The sequence below is a fragment of the Haliotis rufescens genome, unplaced genomic scaffold (genome assembly GCF_023055435.1).
Source record: "Haliotis rufescens isolate VD_foot unplaced genomic scaffold, xgHalRufe1.0.p SCAF_4, whole genome shotgun sequence".
In the NCBI taxonomy this organism is placed as follows: domain Eukaryota; kingdom Metazoa; phylum Mollusca; class Gastropoda; order Lepetellida; family Haliotidae; genus Haliotis; species Haliotis rufescens.
The window spans coordinates 23335463-23355600 of NW_025964112.1; the positions used below are offsets into that span (position 1 = coordinate 23335463).

The 20138-nt window shown below is 39.2% G+C and overlaps 1 protein-coding gene across 1 annotated transcript in view; it reads right to left on the reverse strand.

The window, feature by feature from the left end:
* LOC124132186 (probable G-protein coupled receptor 158) overlaps positions 1-13154 on the reverse strand; it is a 102496-nt gene extending 89342 nt beyond the window's left edge. The window contains exon 1 of the mRNA XM_046495957.2: positions 11524-13154. Within this exon, the coding sequence (XP_046351913.1) occupies positions 11524-12422 (899 nt within the window). The 5' untranslated portion in view covers positions 12423-13154. The remainder of the gene's footprint in view (positions 1-11523) is intronic.
* Positions 13155-20138: the final 6984 nt, after the last annotated feature.

The following is a 20138-nucleotide window of genomic DNA, read 5'->3' on the forward strand; positions in this document are numbered from 1 at the left end:
GAGGCGACGAAAACCGAGATGTCATTTGACTTCCATTACACGCGATCGCACGAAAAGATGGAAATTATAACTTAGATGTAAGTTTGACAACTTTTAGATATATTTTTGTTGATTTTTTTATTACTTTGTGTACTATATTTAAAGATTTGCTTAAAACGTCTTTTTTTTGCTCTTTGACATGTTCGATGTTTAGCCGTTGTCGAAGTGTGTGTCCGAGAATTATATTTTCAATAATATCTCGGGAAATAGTAAATAATTTTTTAATCTATTGATGGAAAATGATAAAATGAAATGGAATACGCATTTCAGACATTGTCAAATGTGATAATTTAATAAATGAATGATATGACAGTTGGGTGCATAAACTTATATAATATTTTGACGTGACTACGGCTTGGCCGGACAACCGACCTACGGTATCTGGAACTCGAGGCTTCTTGGTCGTACTACCGGCCTACGGTGTCTGGAACTCGAATCCTCTTGCTTGGCCTACGGTGTTGAAAGAGTTAATGAATCTCACATGCCGAGGTTCCCACACGTTTTGGAAGAAGCATCTGGTCTGAGGATGTGCTGCATCCAAACACACTTTCACAACAAATACGTAATTTGTAGCTACGAAATATAGGAAAGACGTATCGTTAAATGCGTATTTGTTTAGAGTGATCATTATGTAATCGATATATCAACTGAACCATGCAACTGACTGAACATTCCGACGCTTTGTCGGCACAGTTGTCGCTATGTATAATGCATGGCTATACCACACTACATCACGCAGTTTGCACTTGCCACGATATGAATATCAATATAGAAGCAGGTTGTGAACAAGATGGACAAATCGCATGGTTAGTATTTGCATACCAAACTTCAAGGTTTACGGATTGATCTCAAAAGTTTCCACATTTGGTAAAGATTTTTAGTTCAAAACGTCAAATTTCAATCTAGAGTTTAGCAACTGGTGGTGTTACAAAACGCAGAAATACGTGATATTGAGACATGGAATACCACTTGTCGACACTATAACCCTAAATCAATTTGCAGTGATCAACTATAGCCACAAACAGAAAGGTCGATAGGACAAGGAACTGAGATCGAGTACCTGTGGAAATGAGCGGGGTATTACTCAACGCTGGTTGCATTACTTCATTCCTAAGCAATGTTCCTCCATGTTTATTTACTTGACATGATCACCAGGCTAAATGTGTTCACAAGGCACCAGGGTTATTCAGTGCATAACGTACGACACACGGTTTCCTGTTTAACGCTTTCATTTAAATAATAATTCCGTCACGGTGACTGCACATTTGATGATGAAGTTACGGACTAACGGGTGTCTCGTGTTTTTGAGTTGCCTGAAGATCAAAACATCAATGCGCCCGAGCAGTTACATTCACATGCATGGCGAAGCTTGGGTTTATATGTAGACTATGGTTATTTAACTATTAATAATACATGACATATGTTGTTACTTGTACCTATAACAACCATGCATGAACAATGTGTCATGGTGACATTTATTTTCTCTCATAAAAGAGTCCATAAGCAATTCAATTAGTGTTACACGTACAAGAACTAGGCAATTTGAACTACAATTCTAGGATCTCTTGGGGATAGTGATATCTGCAATAACTATCCGAGGTATTGTAATAATACATCAACCGTGCTATGACCCTTACAGAAGAAATGCAACCCTTCAGTCTATCAAGTAAATTTGTCCAACGGGACGTCTGATCATCACAACACAGAAGGACTCACTAATCGATAAACCCCAGCCTATAATCGAAACACACCAATGAGCTAGCTTCAGCTTCTACAAGACTGTGTCTACAGAAATCTATTGATCTGCCCGCGTCTCTACACTGGTGTAGTGCTCAATGAAACATACCGGTTACATAAATTGGGGCATTGCTGTAAGATTCGTCCTAGGGAATGTTGAGGGGCGACGCATGCGCACAGTAGATAGTTGAAAGGTCAAGTAGGGTCAAGGGCACTTCTTTGCCCTCGGGAGCGCTCCTCCAGTATCAGGTGGAGAATAGGAGCATTCTGGTCAAGACATGCCTGTTTGTGTTTGTTGATGTTTATTGATCTTTACGATTGTGTTTAATTTTCTTGGTAAGAGTGAACGTTTGTGAGAATGTTTGTCACATGATCGTTTTTTAAAATATCTTCCAATATTATTCCGGCGACTCATTTCTCTACACAATCCACTGACTGGTCACGTATTTTCACCGACCATGATTATTACCTTCCCTTTCTGTTGGACTGTTTCACTGTACTAGCTACGTGCAATTGTCAATTCACCAGGCACGAGGACGAAACAGTAGCCAGTTTCTGAAATGAGGGCTAATGGGACATATATAGGCGCAAATTCGAATTGACTTAATCAATGGGAACGAGTATCTTACCAAATGAGGATAATGCATATTCATCTTAAACGAAGGTTTACTCTTGTGTAGCGTATTGTTATATAACCGTATCATTCTGTTTAGAGCAGATATGCCAATATGATCCAATATACACATACGTATACAGTCAAACGTACATGAAAAAAACATGCAATAACACATCAGAGTTTCAAAGTTCTTCTTAAATCAATACATACAACTCCTAATCTCAACAAAACATCGTTGTCATCTTAGGTAATATGATTTTGTTGTGTTTGTTTTTTGCATTTTCTCAATACTTATATACCTCAATCGCCGAATATTACTTATACGGAGAAAACATTAATTCAACCATTGAGAAAAAAGATTAAAAAAAGTTTTTTTAAGTGAAGCCAGAAGAGAAACATAATAAGGTTTTCTGTAAAAGGAAGGTAATTACAAAATAATAATACCTGATATTTGATATGTATGATTAGTCATAATTGCGATTGTATATTTCAAATTTCGACTATTTTCTTTTAGGTTGAAAGAGTACCGAAACCAATGATGTCTCCGGGTTTCGAGCACCGTGATGTAATTGTATCAACAGTGTTGTCTAAAGCGTTCGGTGCGTCTTCGGAAATGCCTAATCAATATTAATTAATCAGACGTGGAATTACCTCAGATCAGATAATGATTGCAAATGGCTTTACTTGTAAGTGCAAAAAGCAGCAGGTTACACGACACTTAGATATTAATTATTGCTTCCGTCACGGACAGACCGACGGTGCACGACTGAGAGCTGAAACCACTGTAAAATATTTCTTTTTAGATAAAATAATTAATTCATATCCAGAGGGGCCATGCACAGTGTCCTGGATGTAAGTCGGGGTTTTCGGAGATGTCAATGCAATTATACAGCCAATTGTAGGGGATTATTTACATGACCATGTTCCAAACTATATGACACTGACCATACAATCTCTAGCATTCGACAATACATATAGATGACAGTTGCTGTATGCATCCGAAAAGAAATGTGTTACTTGAATTACACATATATTTGGAAATAGGCAATTGTCTCCTCTGTGCATATCTACATCTAGGTTAAAGCAAGATGCACCCAGGAGGTAATTTGATATGGAGACAAGAATACAATAATTGGAATACATGTGGGAAACGCGTATAAGGTGATGCTGTGCATCTGTTCATACCACTGTTCGGTTATACAACGGAAGCAGTAGCCTATAAACTAGAAGCTGACGGTCAAAATGTAAACATGTGAACATTCGAGGGACATTGACACGTCCGGAACAGCTGGGACCTGTGTTTTTCTTGAGATAAACGCTATTCGTGTTACCTGATTTCAAATAATAATGGTCAATCCTTTCCTAGACCGGACAGATAAAACAAAATAATGGACGTAATGGTCAAACACAAATCGAACATACGTCTACGACCACATGTTTTGTCTACCTTCATTCCAAATTGAAAGTTTTATCGTAGCTGATGACCACACCGTTACCGGTTTATTAATACCACCCCAACAAGTGTGTAAATAAATGAGATAATTAACGGCCACAGTCCAGCTATATGACGGCTGCCTGTACATAATTGAGACAGTTAACCAAACCGGTGATTGATATTGCGAGAAATGACATACGGGATGACACCCAATTGACCATGTAACATGGCCTGGCCACACAATGAGCCCTCACAGGTGGGCCCTATTCCAACCCACAATCCCCACGGGGAGCTAAACATGAGTGCATAAGGAAGATACAGTTTGATGTGTCTTTTATCCTTACTTGACATACAAGGAAGTTGACGGTGCAGACAACGGAAAAGACAAGTGGAAACAGCGAAGGTACACAATAGTATGCCCCGCGAGATGTCAGAATCGTTGTAGGGAGCACTAGGAGTACGTGTAGACCGAGTGTAAACCGAACGAAAGGAACATGTCTTTATCATGATACAAATCGATGTCCATAACAATGGTTTGGAAGTGATATCCCATATGGAGAGTGATTGAATGGAACAGGTTTTTCGATAGTGACAATTGTCACGTAAAATCCATAATAGGCGATCGATGGATTTTTTATGAATGATCTAGATTACAGAAAATAATTGACTGTACTCTTGGGTTCTATTATTATGATAATTACCTTCCTGCTGTAGGGGTGCGATTAAAGAGGGATAGACCCCCTTAGTGAACGCCTGGTGGCCATACATGACCCAGTGTGTGTTGACGATACCTTGATTGACATCGTCAAATGTATGAATCTTCGTTTATGTTAATATTTACACATGGCAGTGTACACGCCCCATGTAGATTATTACCAAATATAGGTAATGGTATATATCCTACAGATTGTGTCAAGATACACTCCATCTAATCAGTTGTTCATTACATCAACATTGGATACTTAGCTTTTAAGGCAATTTTGCTGTTTTCATGTGATCAAATTGGGTTTATGAATCAAACTGCAACCCATGTTCATATTGTGTTCTTTTTACAAAAATAGCATTGATCAAAGATGTTCAAAACCTACTATTCAAATTTAAAAAAATTCTGATTCCGTGAAATCATGAACTATACTTCAACATAACCTTCAAGTCCAATATAACTACCACGTAAAGGTAAGTTAATGTACTCGTTGCTAGACGTATTCATGTGCTAGGTTTATATATATCCAACTATGATAGATATTTATAAGAGCTTGGTAAAACGTTACAGTATTGTAATGCTAATAATATGTGTGTGTAGCTACTATGTGTAAATGTCCTGACTTATGCATTCCCTGGGCATTGCCTGTACATGAAACCAATTCAGCCACGTAATGCTTAATCGTATTCCCGTATTGGCTGCATGTGGAACAGCTTGAACACATCAATGGACCTTCCGATACAGTAATTGTGTAGTTACTTTAACAATACAGTAAATAGAGGAAGTAGGGATGAACTACATTCGGATGAAGTACCTTTTCAGAGTGTTACAAAAATAACAGCACTATCATATCGGTCATCTGAGTTGGTATCTAGTATTTGTATCTATGTGATTCAACTCAATTGTAACTGGTACATAATGTCTACATGTTTCAAAACAATGTGTCTACTAACAACCAGAAGTTATGTCTATTTGTAGAAATATTTATGTTTTCTGTTACTATGTGTATATTATTACTTGTTACATATGTCTACTTGTACCTAGTGTTTCTGTCTATTAAAAAAATCATTTACGTCTACTTAGAGAAATAATGTAATTTCCACTGTAACAAGTATTTATATATATTTGTAACTATTATTTATTTATTTTTGTAACGAGAACGTGTATACAGGTTACAAAATTCTAGTATTATGTTCACCTGACATATGTCTATTTGTTACAAATAACGATATCTACTTTCACCTAGTATTCGAATATATTTGCATCTAATATCTATTCCCACGTGTGTCCAGTATGCATGTCTATACGCATGTCTTCAAGTATTTAATGCCATGTAACAGCCACGAACAGCCTGTTTACTTGTGTTTACGGGAGCACGTGCAACACCATCGTCTAAGGTGCCGTAATTCGCTATACAGAGTTGCGTACCTTAGGCGTGCAAGGAACCAATGATCGTGGGTTCGATTCCCTGATCAGGCTGTCAGCACCCACCCGCACTCATGAGTTTCATCAAAGCGGTAAACGGCTGCATCATACTTGTATCACTTTTGGATTACCCCCCGCATCATACTGACACACTTATGTGATATGCATGAACAAAACAGCGTTAAACTCAGCTCAAACTTGTCACTGAAACTAGATCTAATTTGTAATTTGTATGCATGTCAACTTTAATCTGCAATATCTGTCTATTTGATCCTGTAAGATAAGTATCTACTTGTATCTGCAATCTAGTAATATGTACATCTACATGTACATGTACATCTACATCTACTTGTACCTGCAATATACATCTACTTTTACGTGCGATGTGCATCTACTTGTTCCTGCATTGTATATCTACTTATACCTGCAATTTATATCAAAGTGTTCATGCAATGCGGATCTGCTTGCGCCTGCAGTGTACACCTACTTGTAACTTGTACCTACAATGTACATCTACATGTACCTGCAATGTATATCTACTTGTACCTGCAATGTATATCTACTTGTACCTGAAATATACATCTACTTGTAACTGTAATGTATATCTTCTTGTTCCTGTAATGTTCATCTACTTGTTCCTCCAATGTACATCTACCTGTACCTGCAATATACATCTACTTGTACCTGCAATGTACATCTACTTGTACCTGCAATGTACATCTACTTATTTCTGCAATGTACATCTACTTGTACCTGCAAAGTACATCTACTTGTACCTGCAATGTCCATCTACTCGTACCTGCAATGTACATCTACTCGTACCTGCAATGTACATCTACTTGTACCTGCAATGTACATGTACTTGTACCTGCAATGTACATCTACTTATTTCTGCAATGTACATCTACTTGTACCTGTAATATATATCTACTTGTACATGCAATGTTCATCTACTTGTACCTGCAATGTACATCTACTTGTACCTGCAATGTACATCTACTTGTACCTGCAATGTACATCTACTTGTACCTGTAATGTACATCTACTTGTACCTCGATGTACATCTACTTGTACCTGTAATGCACATCTACTTGTACCTGCGATGTATATCTACTTGTACCTGCAATGTACATCTAGATGTATCTGCAATGTATATCTACTTGTACCTGCAATGTATATCTACTTGTACCTGTACTGTCCATCTACTTGTACCTGCAAAGCACATCTACCTGTACCTGTAATGTATATCTACTCGTACATGTATATCTACTAGTACCTGCAATGTCAATCTATTTGTACCTGCAATGTATATCTACTTGTACCTGTAATGTACATGTACTTGTACCTGTAATGTACATCTCCTTGTACCTGTAATCTACATATACTTGTATCTGTAATGTACATCTACTTGTACTTGTAACGTATATCTACTTGTAATTGTAACGTATATCTACTTGCACTTATAATGAATATCTAATTGTACTTGCAGTGTACATCTACTTGTACTTGTAATGTATATCTACTTGTAATTGTAACGTATATCCACTTGTACCTGCAATGTACATCTACTTGTTCCTGCAATGTATATCTAATTGTACCTGCAATAAACATCTACATGTACCTGCAATATACATCTACTTGTACCTGCAATGTATAACTAGTTGTACATGTACATCTACATGTTCCTGCAATATAGATCTGCTTGTACCTGCAATGTACATCCTCTTGTACCTGCAATGTATATCTACTTGTACCTAAATTTTACATCTACTTGTACCTGCAATATTTATCTTCTTGTACCTGCAAAAGTAAATCTAGTTTTACCTGCAATGTTTATCTACTCGTATATGTATATCTACTTGTACCTGCAATGTATATCTACTTGTTTCTGTAATGTACATTTACTTAATCCTGAAATGTATATCTACATGTACCTGCACTGTACATCTACTTGTACCTGCAATATATATCTACTTTTTCCTGCAATGTACATCTACTTATTTCTGCAATGTACATCTACTCGTACCTGTAATATATATCTACTTGTACCTGCAATGTCCATCTACTTGTACCTGCAATATGTATCTTCTTGTACCTGCAATGTATATCTACTTGTACTTGCAACGTTTATCTACTCGTATATGTATATCTACTTGTACCTGCAATGTATATCTACTTGTTTCTGTAATGTACATCTACTTGATCCTGAAATGTATATCTACATGTACCTGCACTGTACATCTACTTGTTCCTGCAATATAAATCTACTTTTTCCTGCAATGTACATCTACTTATTTCTGCAATGTACATCTACTTGTACCTGTAATATATATCTACTTGTACATGCAATGTTCATCTACTTGTACCTGCAATGTACATCTACTTGTACCTGCAATGTACATCTACTTGTACCTGCAATGTACATCTACTTGTACATGCAATGTACATCTACTTGTACCTGCAATGTACATCAACTTGTACCTGCAATGTACATCTACTTGTACCTGTAATGCACATCCACTTGTACCTGCGATGTATATCTACTTGTACCTGCAATGTACATCTAGAAGTATCTGCAATGTATATCTACTTGTACCTGCAATGTATATCTACTTGTACCTGTAATGTACATGTACTTGTACCTGAAATGTACATCTACTTGTACCTGCAATGTACATCTACTTGTACCTGCAATGTATATCTACTCGTATATGTATATTTAATTGTACCTGCAATGTATATCAACTCGTAACTGCAATGCACATCTACTTGTACCTGTAATGTATATCTCTTTGTAACTGCAGTGTATATCTACGTATACCCGCAATGTACATGTACTTGTTCCTGCAATGTATATCTGCATGTACCCGCAATGTACACCTTTTTGTTCCTGTAATGTTCATACACTTGTGCCTGTAATGTTCATCCACTTGTAACTGCAATGCATATCTACATGTAAGTGCAATGCACATCTACTTGTACCTGCAATATATATCTACTTGTTCCTGTAATGTATATCTTGTTGTACTTGCAATGTACATCTACTTATTCCTGAAATGTATAACTTCTTATACCGGCAATGTACATCTACTTGTACCTGCAATGCAACCTACTTGTACCGGCAATGTACATCTACTTGTTCCTCCAATGTACATCTACTTGTTCCCGCAATGTATATCTACTTGTACCTGTAATGTATATCTACTTGTACCTGCAATGTATATCTACGTATACCTGCAATGTACATCTAATTGTACCTGCAATGTACGTCTACATGTTCCTGCAATGTACACCTTTTTGTTCCTGTAATGTTCATCTACTTGTGCCTGTAATGCACATCCACATGTACCTGCAATGTATATCTACTCGTACATGTATATATACTTGTTCCTGCAATGTATATCTACTTGTATCTGTAATGTACATCTGATTTTTTGTATCTGCCGATTATGTAAACAACAAAACAACCAAGTTCAAAGTATACATTGTTGATATATAATTATCAGATGGAGGTATGCTTTTATATATAATGTTAAACATCTTCCATTTTGGTATATCCCAATCGTTTCTTAAAAATAAAAATATTCACGTTCAATTTCTGGTTCTGAATATGAGCCATACTCATCAGATTCAATAGATGTGTTTGGTTTTAAATACGGTCATTCTTAAAAGTTGAAACCCTAAAGCCTCATATATGAGGAGAACACCATTAAACTCAAGTTTCTATCTTTTATCGTGTATGGGCAAATGTTTGACACCTTTATGTCAAAGCTATCAATTGATGATTTATACATTTCTGAATAACAATCAGCCGTATTGAGCAAATTTTCTCCCCTTAAAACCCAATAAGGCTGAATCACTCCTACACTGAATACCACAAACTAGCTAAACCGCTGGATATCGCTACAGTCACATTATTACAAAGTGTCACGAAACGGTATAATTCATCAACTGGCATTCCCACTTCTGTCAAACCATTCTACATCACCGCCGCGATGCTCCCCATTAACACACATGGAGAATCTAAGACGATCTATTCTTCCGCCATATTGGATTTTATATTGAGACAACTTCAAACATCTTCATCTGTTAATCATTGGTCTAAAGGCCTGCAGATTGCAGTTACAATACTTTATAATATCTGCTAAACTAGTCAAATATTATTGTGTGAAATATTTTGTAATGTACTCGTATCGATATCGCATCCTCTTTATCTATTCACGCGCTCCCAAAGCATTATGGGGGTCGCCATATTTGTTTAAAATGAAAATGTGTCAAGAGCAACAGAGGATCACTACCTACACTTTACTGCCTCCACACTGGTGGCAGTCACGCCAACATAGAAACATATTTTAACAATTGCAATGCACGTTTGAATCTGCTATACCATAAGGTTTTTAACTCACAATTACAAAATTCTGTGAACAAGATCTTATTACGACTCGTAGTGATGATATTAGTATGTGCTTTGAACGTGTTCCTCGCTAGTATTCACTTTCCTGAATGGTGTATGCTCCACAGGAACACTCGACAATGACGACTGGGCATTTGACAGTAAATGTAGGGATGATTATAACTGCTGCATCAAGAGCACGCCTGTGGCAGATCTGGCATTTAAGCAAACGAGACCGATCTGGGGTAGTGTTCGAGGAGTCGGTATGTGATATGGCTTTGTTGAAAGGAAATGTGTTTTAATTTTGACAATGGCAACCAGAAGCCAGTTATTTTCATACCATTACAAGTAACGTTTAGCATTAATAAAATAGCTCGAAATGAAATTAAACCTGATACATTCTAGTCGAAAATACAATGAGGTGTCATGCAGTACGTTATTTGTCTAAAGTATTATGGCTTGATTATTTGAAACTCTTAAGGCATGACCTTGTCTGTAATACGGCGTTTAACTACTGGTTCACTGTGTACATCCTGTTCGACGGGATATATATATATATATATAATTAACTATAAGCACACTGTATTAACACAGGTAACATAAATTATCTCCGGTGTCCAGTACGGTTTTGACAATCCTACAGACTGCAGATGGTGGTAGGTTTCTCAGGAGAAAACAAAGCTCCAAGGCAAATGTAGTTCAAGGTCATGTGAGGGCAAAGTAGACGTGGCAGCCAATAGGGTTTTAGGTGTCATTTGCTTGATATAACATGACAAACTGCATGATTATAATTTTACACAATAAAACGTCATTAGATAGAATATATATATATATATATATATATATATATATATATATATATATATATATATATATATATATTACGTAGTGGCTTGTGTATACATATCTCTGTCAGCTCTGTTGTTGATGAATAGTCGCATATCAGCATTGAACAACAGTCGACAGCATGTTGCCAGCTGTTCACTACACTATGTTGCAATCTCGGTATAATTTATAGTGTACATAAAAACTGGCATATCAATCGTAACTGTTTACGAATCGAATCCGCCATGTTGCCACGGAAATACTGACTCATTTACGAGTCCTTCTGTTTCACTGTTGTTTAATCATGGTACGTTACGTGGGAACTCAAAGAAACACATCACTGCACTTACTTGAATGTTGGTGAATCGTTATCAAACGTTTGATAGAATGGTACAGAATACTGTATGACCCATCTTTGAAGTTTACAGTCAAAGTACGGTTTGCCCAGGAACCCGTCTTTCTCCGACACTTTAACAGTATAGTTCCGCCGGTAGTCGTAAATCTTGTACTTCCCAACATCACTTTTTTCGGCAAAAATAAAATCCGTCGTACGTTTTGACTGAGTCTTCTTGCGTTTTAGCGTTCCGAACCAAGATGTTGTCGAGTATAGGTAATTTTTACCTAGATCTGAAGCTACCACTTTGTTTGTTTGTTTCCCAGGTTTGTAGGTATAAGGAAAGAACTGAGTGGAGTTTGATGGATTCTGTCCCTTGTCGAAGGCTATGCCACAGCCGATTAGTTTGTTGTCGTTCTCAACTACTGATTGCGTTAAGGCAAAATAAATATCTTCATTCACTTGGCTGTTTTTTACATCAGGGTACAGGAAATAAGCATTGAGCGTGTTTGATAAGGCCACAGCCTTTTTCATCTGCTCCCGGAAGGGTTTGGAGAAAGACTTGGCAGGGAATACATACTTCTCCACTGGATTGTACTTTTCCTTTTTATTTGCACACCATTCGTTAACTCGTTGAACATCGTCAATGTACTCAAGGACTTCAGTAGCTGTGGGGACAGAATGGTGATCCCCTGGGGTAGCACTAGGGAGGGTGGAGTAGGTTATCTCCCCTTGAGAGCGTAGGGAACGCTTAAAATCTTCCGGGAATCGGTAGTTTTCATAGTGGGGCACCTGACGATAGGACGAGGATCCAATCTTTGGTAGATCAGGCGCTACACGAGCGGAAGTAAGAAGAAGAAATTGCACACACGCGTATACAGCCCAGACAGCAATGTGAACAACGTCGACAACCATCGTGGTGGAATCTATATCCCTCCCAACACAGCCTCACGCCATGGAAATTGGGACATATCATTCCACTCGCTTCTTTTCCCACGCGCCTCCGAGAAAATGGCCGTTACAGTAGGATTGAGCTTATTATCTTGATAGATACATCAGTGGCAACTTCATCACATTCGCGGCATAGAATGTGAACTCGGTACCGGCAGCGCTGATGTAGCGACTCGGAGGAAGCGACATGGAATGGTTCGTCCAGCCTCACCTTCGTCTTTCCTCCTGTACAAGCTTGCCGCCATTTCTTCACAGCAGACGATCACTTCTAAAATCCCTCTGCCATCCCAGCAAGGTCGTTACCAGATGGCTTGCTGTCCATTATACCATCACGCCATCGCTGTTGGTTAGAAATAGCAGAAACAGCTTTACTGTACAATGAAATGGTAACTGTTCTTAGAAACCCGGCAGACACACGGAGAGAATGCAAGTGGCACAGGCATCGATCACTCTTACTAAGGCTAGGGGGGTGGCAGGTAGCCTGATAATGCTGAACGGCGCTCGCTCTGTATTTTCTCCAATACCGTCGGATCAGCGCGGGGACGATACCAGCGCTTTGGCTATGTAGATATTCATGGATTTGACGATCGGTCAGTGGCTGTACGCGGGGATGACCGATGTATCAGCTTCACATAGACTCTCCCACCTATCCACCGCTATTGAGTTATCGTCTGTGAGGCATATCGATCGGCTAGTTGAGCGTCGGCTCCAGCAACATTCGACTGAACATATCCCTCCGCTCCTATACATTTGGAATGGGTTCCCGCGGCACTGGCGTTTGATGCTGTTCTCACTTCTGACTTTGAATCACAGCTTTCATATTCATAATTTCACCGATAGTATACAAATTTCCTACCCTGGTTGTAGGTCAGTTTCGGAATCAGGGTTTCTTTTTTACAATAAACCATGAAGACTCCGTGATGTAGGGTTAGGATTTTTTAAATATTTTTAGTAGTCACACGTTCACGATCGAAAAGGTGTGTCATTCGAACGCAACCACCTAGTGTTGATCAAACTTGAACCTTTTCTCCGCGTCGGAAAATATTCTTGATACTTCTCCTGTGTGTACTAAACGCAGTCGACATTCATCAGAACAGGTCTAGAAATAAAGACGTCTTACATACAGTGAAAACTTCCTGAATCCAGACGTTAGCGTACCAACTGATTCGCCCGGATAAACAAATTTCCAGATTAACAAATCAATCATGGTTATAAAGTAGTATCCCTTTCATTCAGCATACCCAGCAGAATTCGTGCAGAAGGAGACATTTCCGTATTAGCGGGGTCCGGATAAAACAGATTTCACTGTAGATAAACATAATCAGATGAATCATTTTAAGTTGTAATCATCACATAGGTATACCTGCAAAACTGCCCCATGAAGATCCTGGATATAATAGTTCCTCAGCAACCCATGCTTGCTGTAAGAGGCGACTAACGGGTTCGGGTGGTCAAGCTCGCTGACTTAGTTGATTCATATCATCGTATCCCAGTTGGGTGTATCGATCCTCTTGACATCAATCAATGGTTTGCCTTGTCCAGACTCGATTATTTACAGAGAGATTTATAGATAACTGATTGGGTATAAGTGTATTATTGTTTCAGTAGGTATAATATACTTGGTTTTGTGATGGATTATTTAATTATGATAACCATACAGTTTTGTGTCATCATTACATTATGTATTTTTTAAAAGATCTATTGAGTACGCATCCTCTGAGGCTATGCTTAAGTTTGTTCATAGTTCCAAGACGATGTGCATCTCTGCTGTTGCCATCAGTCACTAGTTTGTCGGACAGATCACCGATACCCGAACCATTGCTGACTGCGGCGTAAAATATATATATACACTCATTTGAAAGAGGAATCTGTTCTACCACAGCCTCCAGATCAATAATATGAGCATCGGCCTACGTCATGGAAAGACGAACCAGATCAGCCCGTTCAATCAGGTGGCACTTCCTTCAGTCAAGTGAGTAAGTGAAAGTAATGTTATACCGAGGTCAGCAATATTCAAGTTATAATGCGGCCACTATAAACACGCAAGTATGACGAAGTGTCGACGTACGATGACATACAAGCTGCCAGGTCAGTTCAATGTAATTCCACCCCCAATATAGTCGGCTCATACAGGCTGGATCTGGTATCCAAGGAGAACAAGTCCTATCTGCACATAGATACATCATACGTCATCAATATTGTCCCAAATGCCCCTATCCCACCACAACATATATTAACAACTTGTGGGATACACGCGAAACCTGTTCAGTTCAATTGATTTACTAACAGAAATTACGTACAACATTGGTGAAACTCTTACTAATGCTTCATGAAGGATCATTTGGTGTTCAATCAACGAGGCACAACGACGCATATTTAATTGCATTCTGTTATCAAATAGCTCAAGCTTAACTTTCATTTCAGTTTTATGGCAGTCATTCTTCAAAAGGACAAATAAACTTGTAGATATAACGAATATTTACTGTCAATGAAGCAGATGATCAGTGTAGAGGATGTTGTATTGAGATGATCAGTGTAGAGGATGTTGTATTGAGATGATCAGTGTAGAGGATGTTGTATGGAGATGATCTGTGTAGAGGATGTTGTATTGAGATGATCAGTGTAGAGGATGTTGTATTGAGATGATCAGTGTAGAGGATGTTGTATGGAGATGATCTGTGTAGAGGATGTTGTATTGAGATGATCAGTGTAGAGGATGTTGTATTGAGATGATCAGTGTAGAGGATGTTGTATGGGGATGATCAGTGTAGAGGATGTTGTATTGAGATGATCAGTGTAGAGGATGTTGTATGGGGATGATTAGTGTAGAGGGTGCAGTATGGGGATGATCAGTGTAGAGGATGCAGTATGGAGATGACCAGTGTAGAGGATGTTGTATGGGGATGATCAGTGTAGAGGAGGGTGCAGTATGTAGATGATCTGTATAGAGGATGCAGTATGGAGATGATCAGTGTAGAGGATGTTGTATTGAGATGATCAGTGTAGAGGATGTTGTATGGGGATGATCAGTGTAGAGGATGTTGTATGGGGATGATCAGTGTAGAGGATGCAGTATGGAGATGATCAGTGTAGAGGATGCAGTATGGAGATGACCAGTGTAGAGGATGCAGTATGGAGATGATCAGTGTAGAGGATGCAGTATGGAGATGATCTGTGTAGAGGATGCAGTATGGAGATGACTAGTGTGGAGGATGCAGTATAGGAATGATCAATGTAGGGGAGGATGCAGTATGGGAATGATCAATGTAGGGGAGGATGCAGTATTGGGATGATCAGTGTAGAGGATCTTGTATGGGGATGATCTGTGTAGAGGATGCAGTATTGGGATGATCAATGTAGGGGAGGATGCAGTATGGGGATGATCAGTGTAGAGGATGCAGTATGGAGATGACCAGTGTAGAGGATGCAGTATGGGAATGATCAATGTAGGGGAGGATGCAGTATGGGAATGATCAATGTAGGGGAGGATGCAGTATGGAGATGATCAGTTTAGAGGATGTTGTATGGGGATGATCAGTGTAGAGGATGTTGTATGGGGAGGATCTGTGTAGAGGATGTTGTATTGGGATGATCTGTGTAGAGGATGTTGTATTGGGATGATCCGTGTAGAGGATGCTGCTGTATGTAGATGATCCGTCTAGAGGATGTTGTTAGGGGATGATCTGTGCAGAGGAAGTTGTATTGAGATGATCCGTGTAGAGGAGGATGCTGTATGTAGATGATCAGTGTAGAGGATGTTGTAAAGGGATGATCTGTGTAGAGGATGTTGTATGGGGATGATCTGTGTAGAGGATGTTGTATGTAGATGATCCGTGTAGAGGAGGATGCTGTGTGTAGATGATCTGTTTAGAGGATGTTGTATTGGGATGATCCGTGTAGAGGAGGATGCTGTATGTAGATGATCTGTGTAGAGGATGTTGTATGGGGATGATCTGTGTAGAGACTGTTGTATGTAGATGATCCGTGTAGAGGAGGATGCTGTATGTAGATGATCTGTTTAGAGGATGTTGTATTGGGATGATCCGTGTAGAGGAGGATGTTGTATTGGGATGATCTGTGTAGAGGATGTTGTATGGGGATGATCTGTGTAGAGGATGTTGTATGTAGATGATCTGTGTAGAGGATGTTGTATTGGGATGATCTGTGTAGAGGATGTTGTATGTAGATGATCTGTGTAGAGGATGTTGTATTGGGATGATCCGTGTAGAGGATGTTGTATGTAGATGATCAGTGTAGAGGATGTTGTATGTAGATGATCCGTGTAGAGGAGGATGCTGTGTGTAGATGATCTGTTTAGAGGATGTTGTATTGGGATGATCCGTGTAGAGGAGGATGCTGTATGTAGATGATCTGTGTAGAGGATGTTGTATGGGGATGATCTGTGTAGAGACTGTTGTATGTAGATGATCCGTGTAGAGGAGGATGCTGTATGTAGATGATCTGTTTAGAGGATGTTGTATTGGGATGATCCGTGTAGAGGAGGATGTTGTATTGGGATGATCTGTGTAGAGGATGTTGTATGGGGATGATCTGTGTAGAGGATGTTGTATGTAGATGATCTGTGTAGAGGATGTTGTATTGGGATGATCTGTGTAGAGGATGTTGTATGTAGATGATCTGTGTAGAGGATGTTGTATTGGGATGATCCGTGTAGAGGATGTTGTATGTAGATGATCAGTGTAGAGGATGTTGTATGTAGATGATCTGTGTAGAGGATGTTGTATGTAGATGATCTGTGTAGAGGATGTTGTATGTAGATGATCTGTGTAGAGGATGTTGTATTGGGATGATCTGTGTAGAGGATGTTGTATTGGGATGATCCGTGTAGAGGATGTTGTATGTAGATGATCAGTGTAGAGGATGTTGTATGTAGATGATCAGTGTAGAGGATGTTGTATGTAGATGATCTGTGTAGAGGATGTTGTATGTAGATGATCTGTGTAGAGGATGTTGTATGTAGATGATCTGTGTAGAGGATGTTGTATGTAGATGATCTGTGTAGAGGATGTTGTATTGGGATGATCTGTGTAGAGGATGTTGTATGTAGATGATCTGTGTAGAGGATGTTGTATGTAGATGATCTGTGTAGAGGATGTTGTATTGGGATGATCCGTGTAGAGGATGTTGTATGTAGATGATCAGTGTAGAGGATGTTGTATGTAGATGATCTGTGTAGAGGATGTTGTATGTAGATGATCCGTGTAGAGGATGTTGTATGTAGATGATCTGTGTAGAGGATGTTGTATTGGGATGATCTGTGTAGAGGATGTTGTATTGGGATGATCCGTGTAGAGGATGTTGTATGTAGATGATCAGTGTAGAGGATGTTGTATGTAGATGATCAGTGTAGAGGATGTTGTATGTAGATGATCTGTGTAGAGGATGTTGTATGTAGATGATCTGTGTAGAGGATGTTGTATGTAGATGATCTGTGTAGAGGATGTTGTATGTAGATGATCTGTGTAGAGGATGTTGTATGTAGATGATCTGTGTAGAGGATGTTGTATGTAGATGATCTGTGTAGAGGATGTTGTATGTAGATGATCTGTGTAGAGGATGTTGTATGGGGATGATCCGTGTAGAGGATGTTGTATGTAGATGATCAGTGTAGAGGATGTTGTATGTAGATGATCAGTGTAGAGGATGTGGTATGGGGATGATCTGTGTAGAGGATGTTGTATTGGGATGATCTGTGTAGAGGATGTTGTATTGGGATGATCCGTGTAGAGGAGGATGCTGTATGTAGATGATCTGTTTAGAGGATGTTGTATTGGGATGATCCGTGTAGAGGATGTTGTATGGGGATGATCCGTGTGGAGGATGTTGTATGGGGATGATCAGTTTAGATGATGTTGTATGTAGATGATCTGTGTATAGGATGTTGTATGTAGATGATCTGTGTAGAGGATGTTGTATGGGGATGATCTGTGCAGAGGATGTTGTATTGGGATGATCTGTGTAGAGGATGTTGTATGGGGATGATCCGTGTAGAGGATGCTGTATGTAGTTGATCTGTGTAGAGGATGTTGTATTGGGATGATCTGTGTAGAGGATGTTGTATGTAGATGATCTGTGTAGAGGATGTTGTATGTAGATGATCTGTGTAGAGGATGTTGTATTGGGATGATCAGTGTAGAGGATGTTGTATGGGTATGATCCGTGTAGAGGATGCTGTATGTAGATGATCTGTGTAGAGGATGTTGTATTGGGATGATCAGTGTAGAGGATGTTGTATTGGGATGATCTGTGTAGAGGATGTTGTATGGGGATGATCCGTGTAGAGGATGCTGTATGTAGATGATCTGTGTAGAGGATGTTGTATGTAGATGATCTGTGTAGAGTATGTTGTATTGGGATGATCTGTGTAGAGGATGTTGTATGGGGATGATCCGTGTAGAGGAGGATGCTGTATGTATATGATCTGTGTAGAGGATGCTGTATGTAGATGATCTGTGTAGAGGATGTTGTATGTAGATGATCTGTGTAGAGGATGTTGTATTGGGATGAGCTGTGTAGAGGATGTTGTATGGGTATGATCCGTGTAGAGGATGCTGTATGTAGATGATCTGTGTAGAGGATGCTGTATGTAGATGATCTGTGTAGAGGATGTTGTATTGGGATGATCTGTGTAGAGGATGTTGTATGTAGATGATCTGTGTAGAGGATGTTGTATTGGGATGATCTGTGTAGAGGATGTTGTATGTAGATGATCTGTGTAGAGGATGTTTTATGTAGATGATCTGTGTAGAGGATGTTGTATTGGGATGATCTGTGTAGAGGAGGATGCTGTATGTATATGATCTGTGTAGAGGATGCTGTATGGAGATGATCTGTGTAGAGGATGTTTTATGTAGATGATCTGTGTAGAGGATGTTGTATGGGGATGATCCGTGTAGAGGAGGATGCTGTATGTATATGATCTGTGTAGAGGATGCTGTATGTAGATCATCTGTGTAGAGGATGTTGTATGTAGATGATCTGTGTAGAGGATGTTGTATTGGGATGAGCTGTGTAGAGGATGTTGTATGGGTATGATCCGTGTAGAGGATGCTGTATGTAGATGATCTGTGTAGAGGATGCTGTATGTAGATGATCTGTGTAGAGGATGTTGTATTGGGATGATCTGTGTAGAGGATGTTGTATGTAGATGATCTGTGTAGAGGATGTTGTATTGGGATGATCTGTGTAGAGGATGTTGTATGTAGATGATCTGTGTAGAGGATGTTTTATGTAGATGATCTGTGTAGAGGATGTTGTATTGGGATGATCTGTGTAGAGGATGTTGTATGGGGATGATCCGTGTAGAGGAGGATGCTGTATGTAGATGATCCGTGTAGAGGATGTTGTATGGGGATGATCAGTGTAGAGGATGTTGTATTGGGATGATCTGTGTAGAGGATGTTGTATGGGGATGATCCGTGTAGAGGATGCTGTATGTAGATGATCTGTGTAGAGGATGTTGTATGTAGATGATCTGTGTAGAGGATGTTGTATTGGGATGATCTGTGTAGAGGATGTTGTATGGGGATGATCCGTGTAGAGGAGGATGCTGTATGTAGATGATCAGTGTAGAGGATGTTGTATTGGGATGATCAGTGTAGAGGATGTTGTATTGGGATGATCAGTGTAGAGGAGGATGCTGTATGTAGATGATCTGTG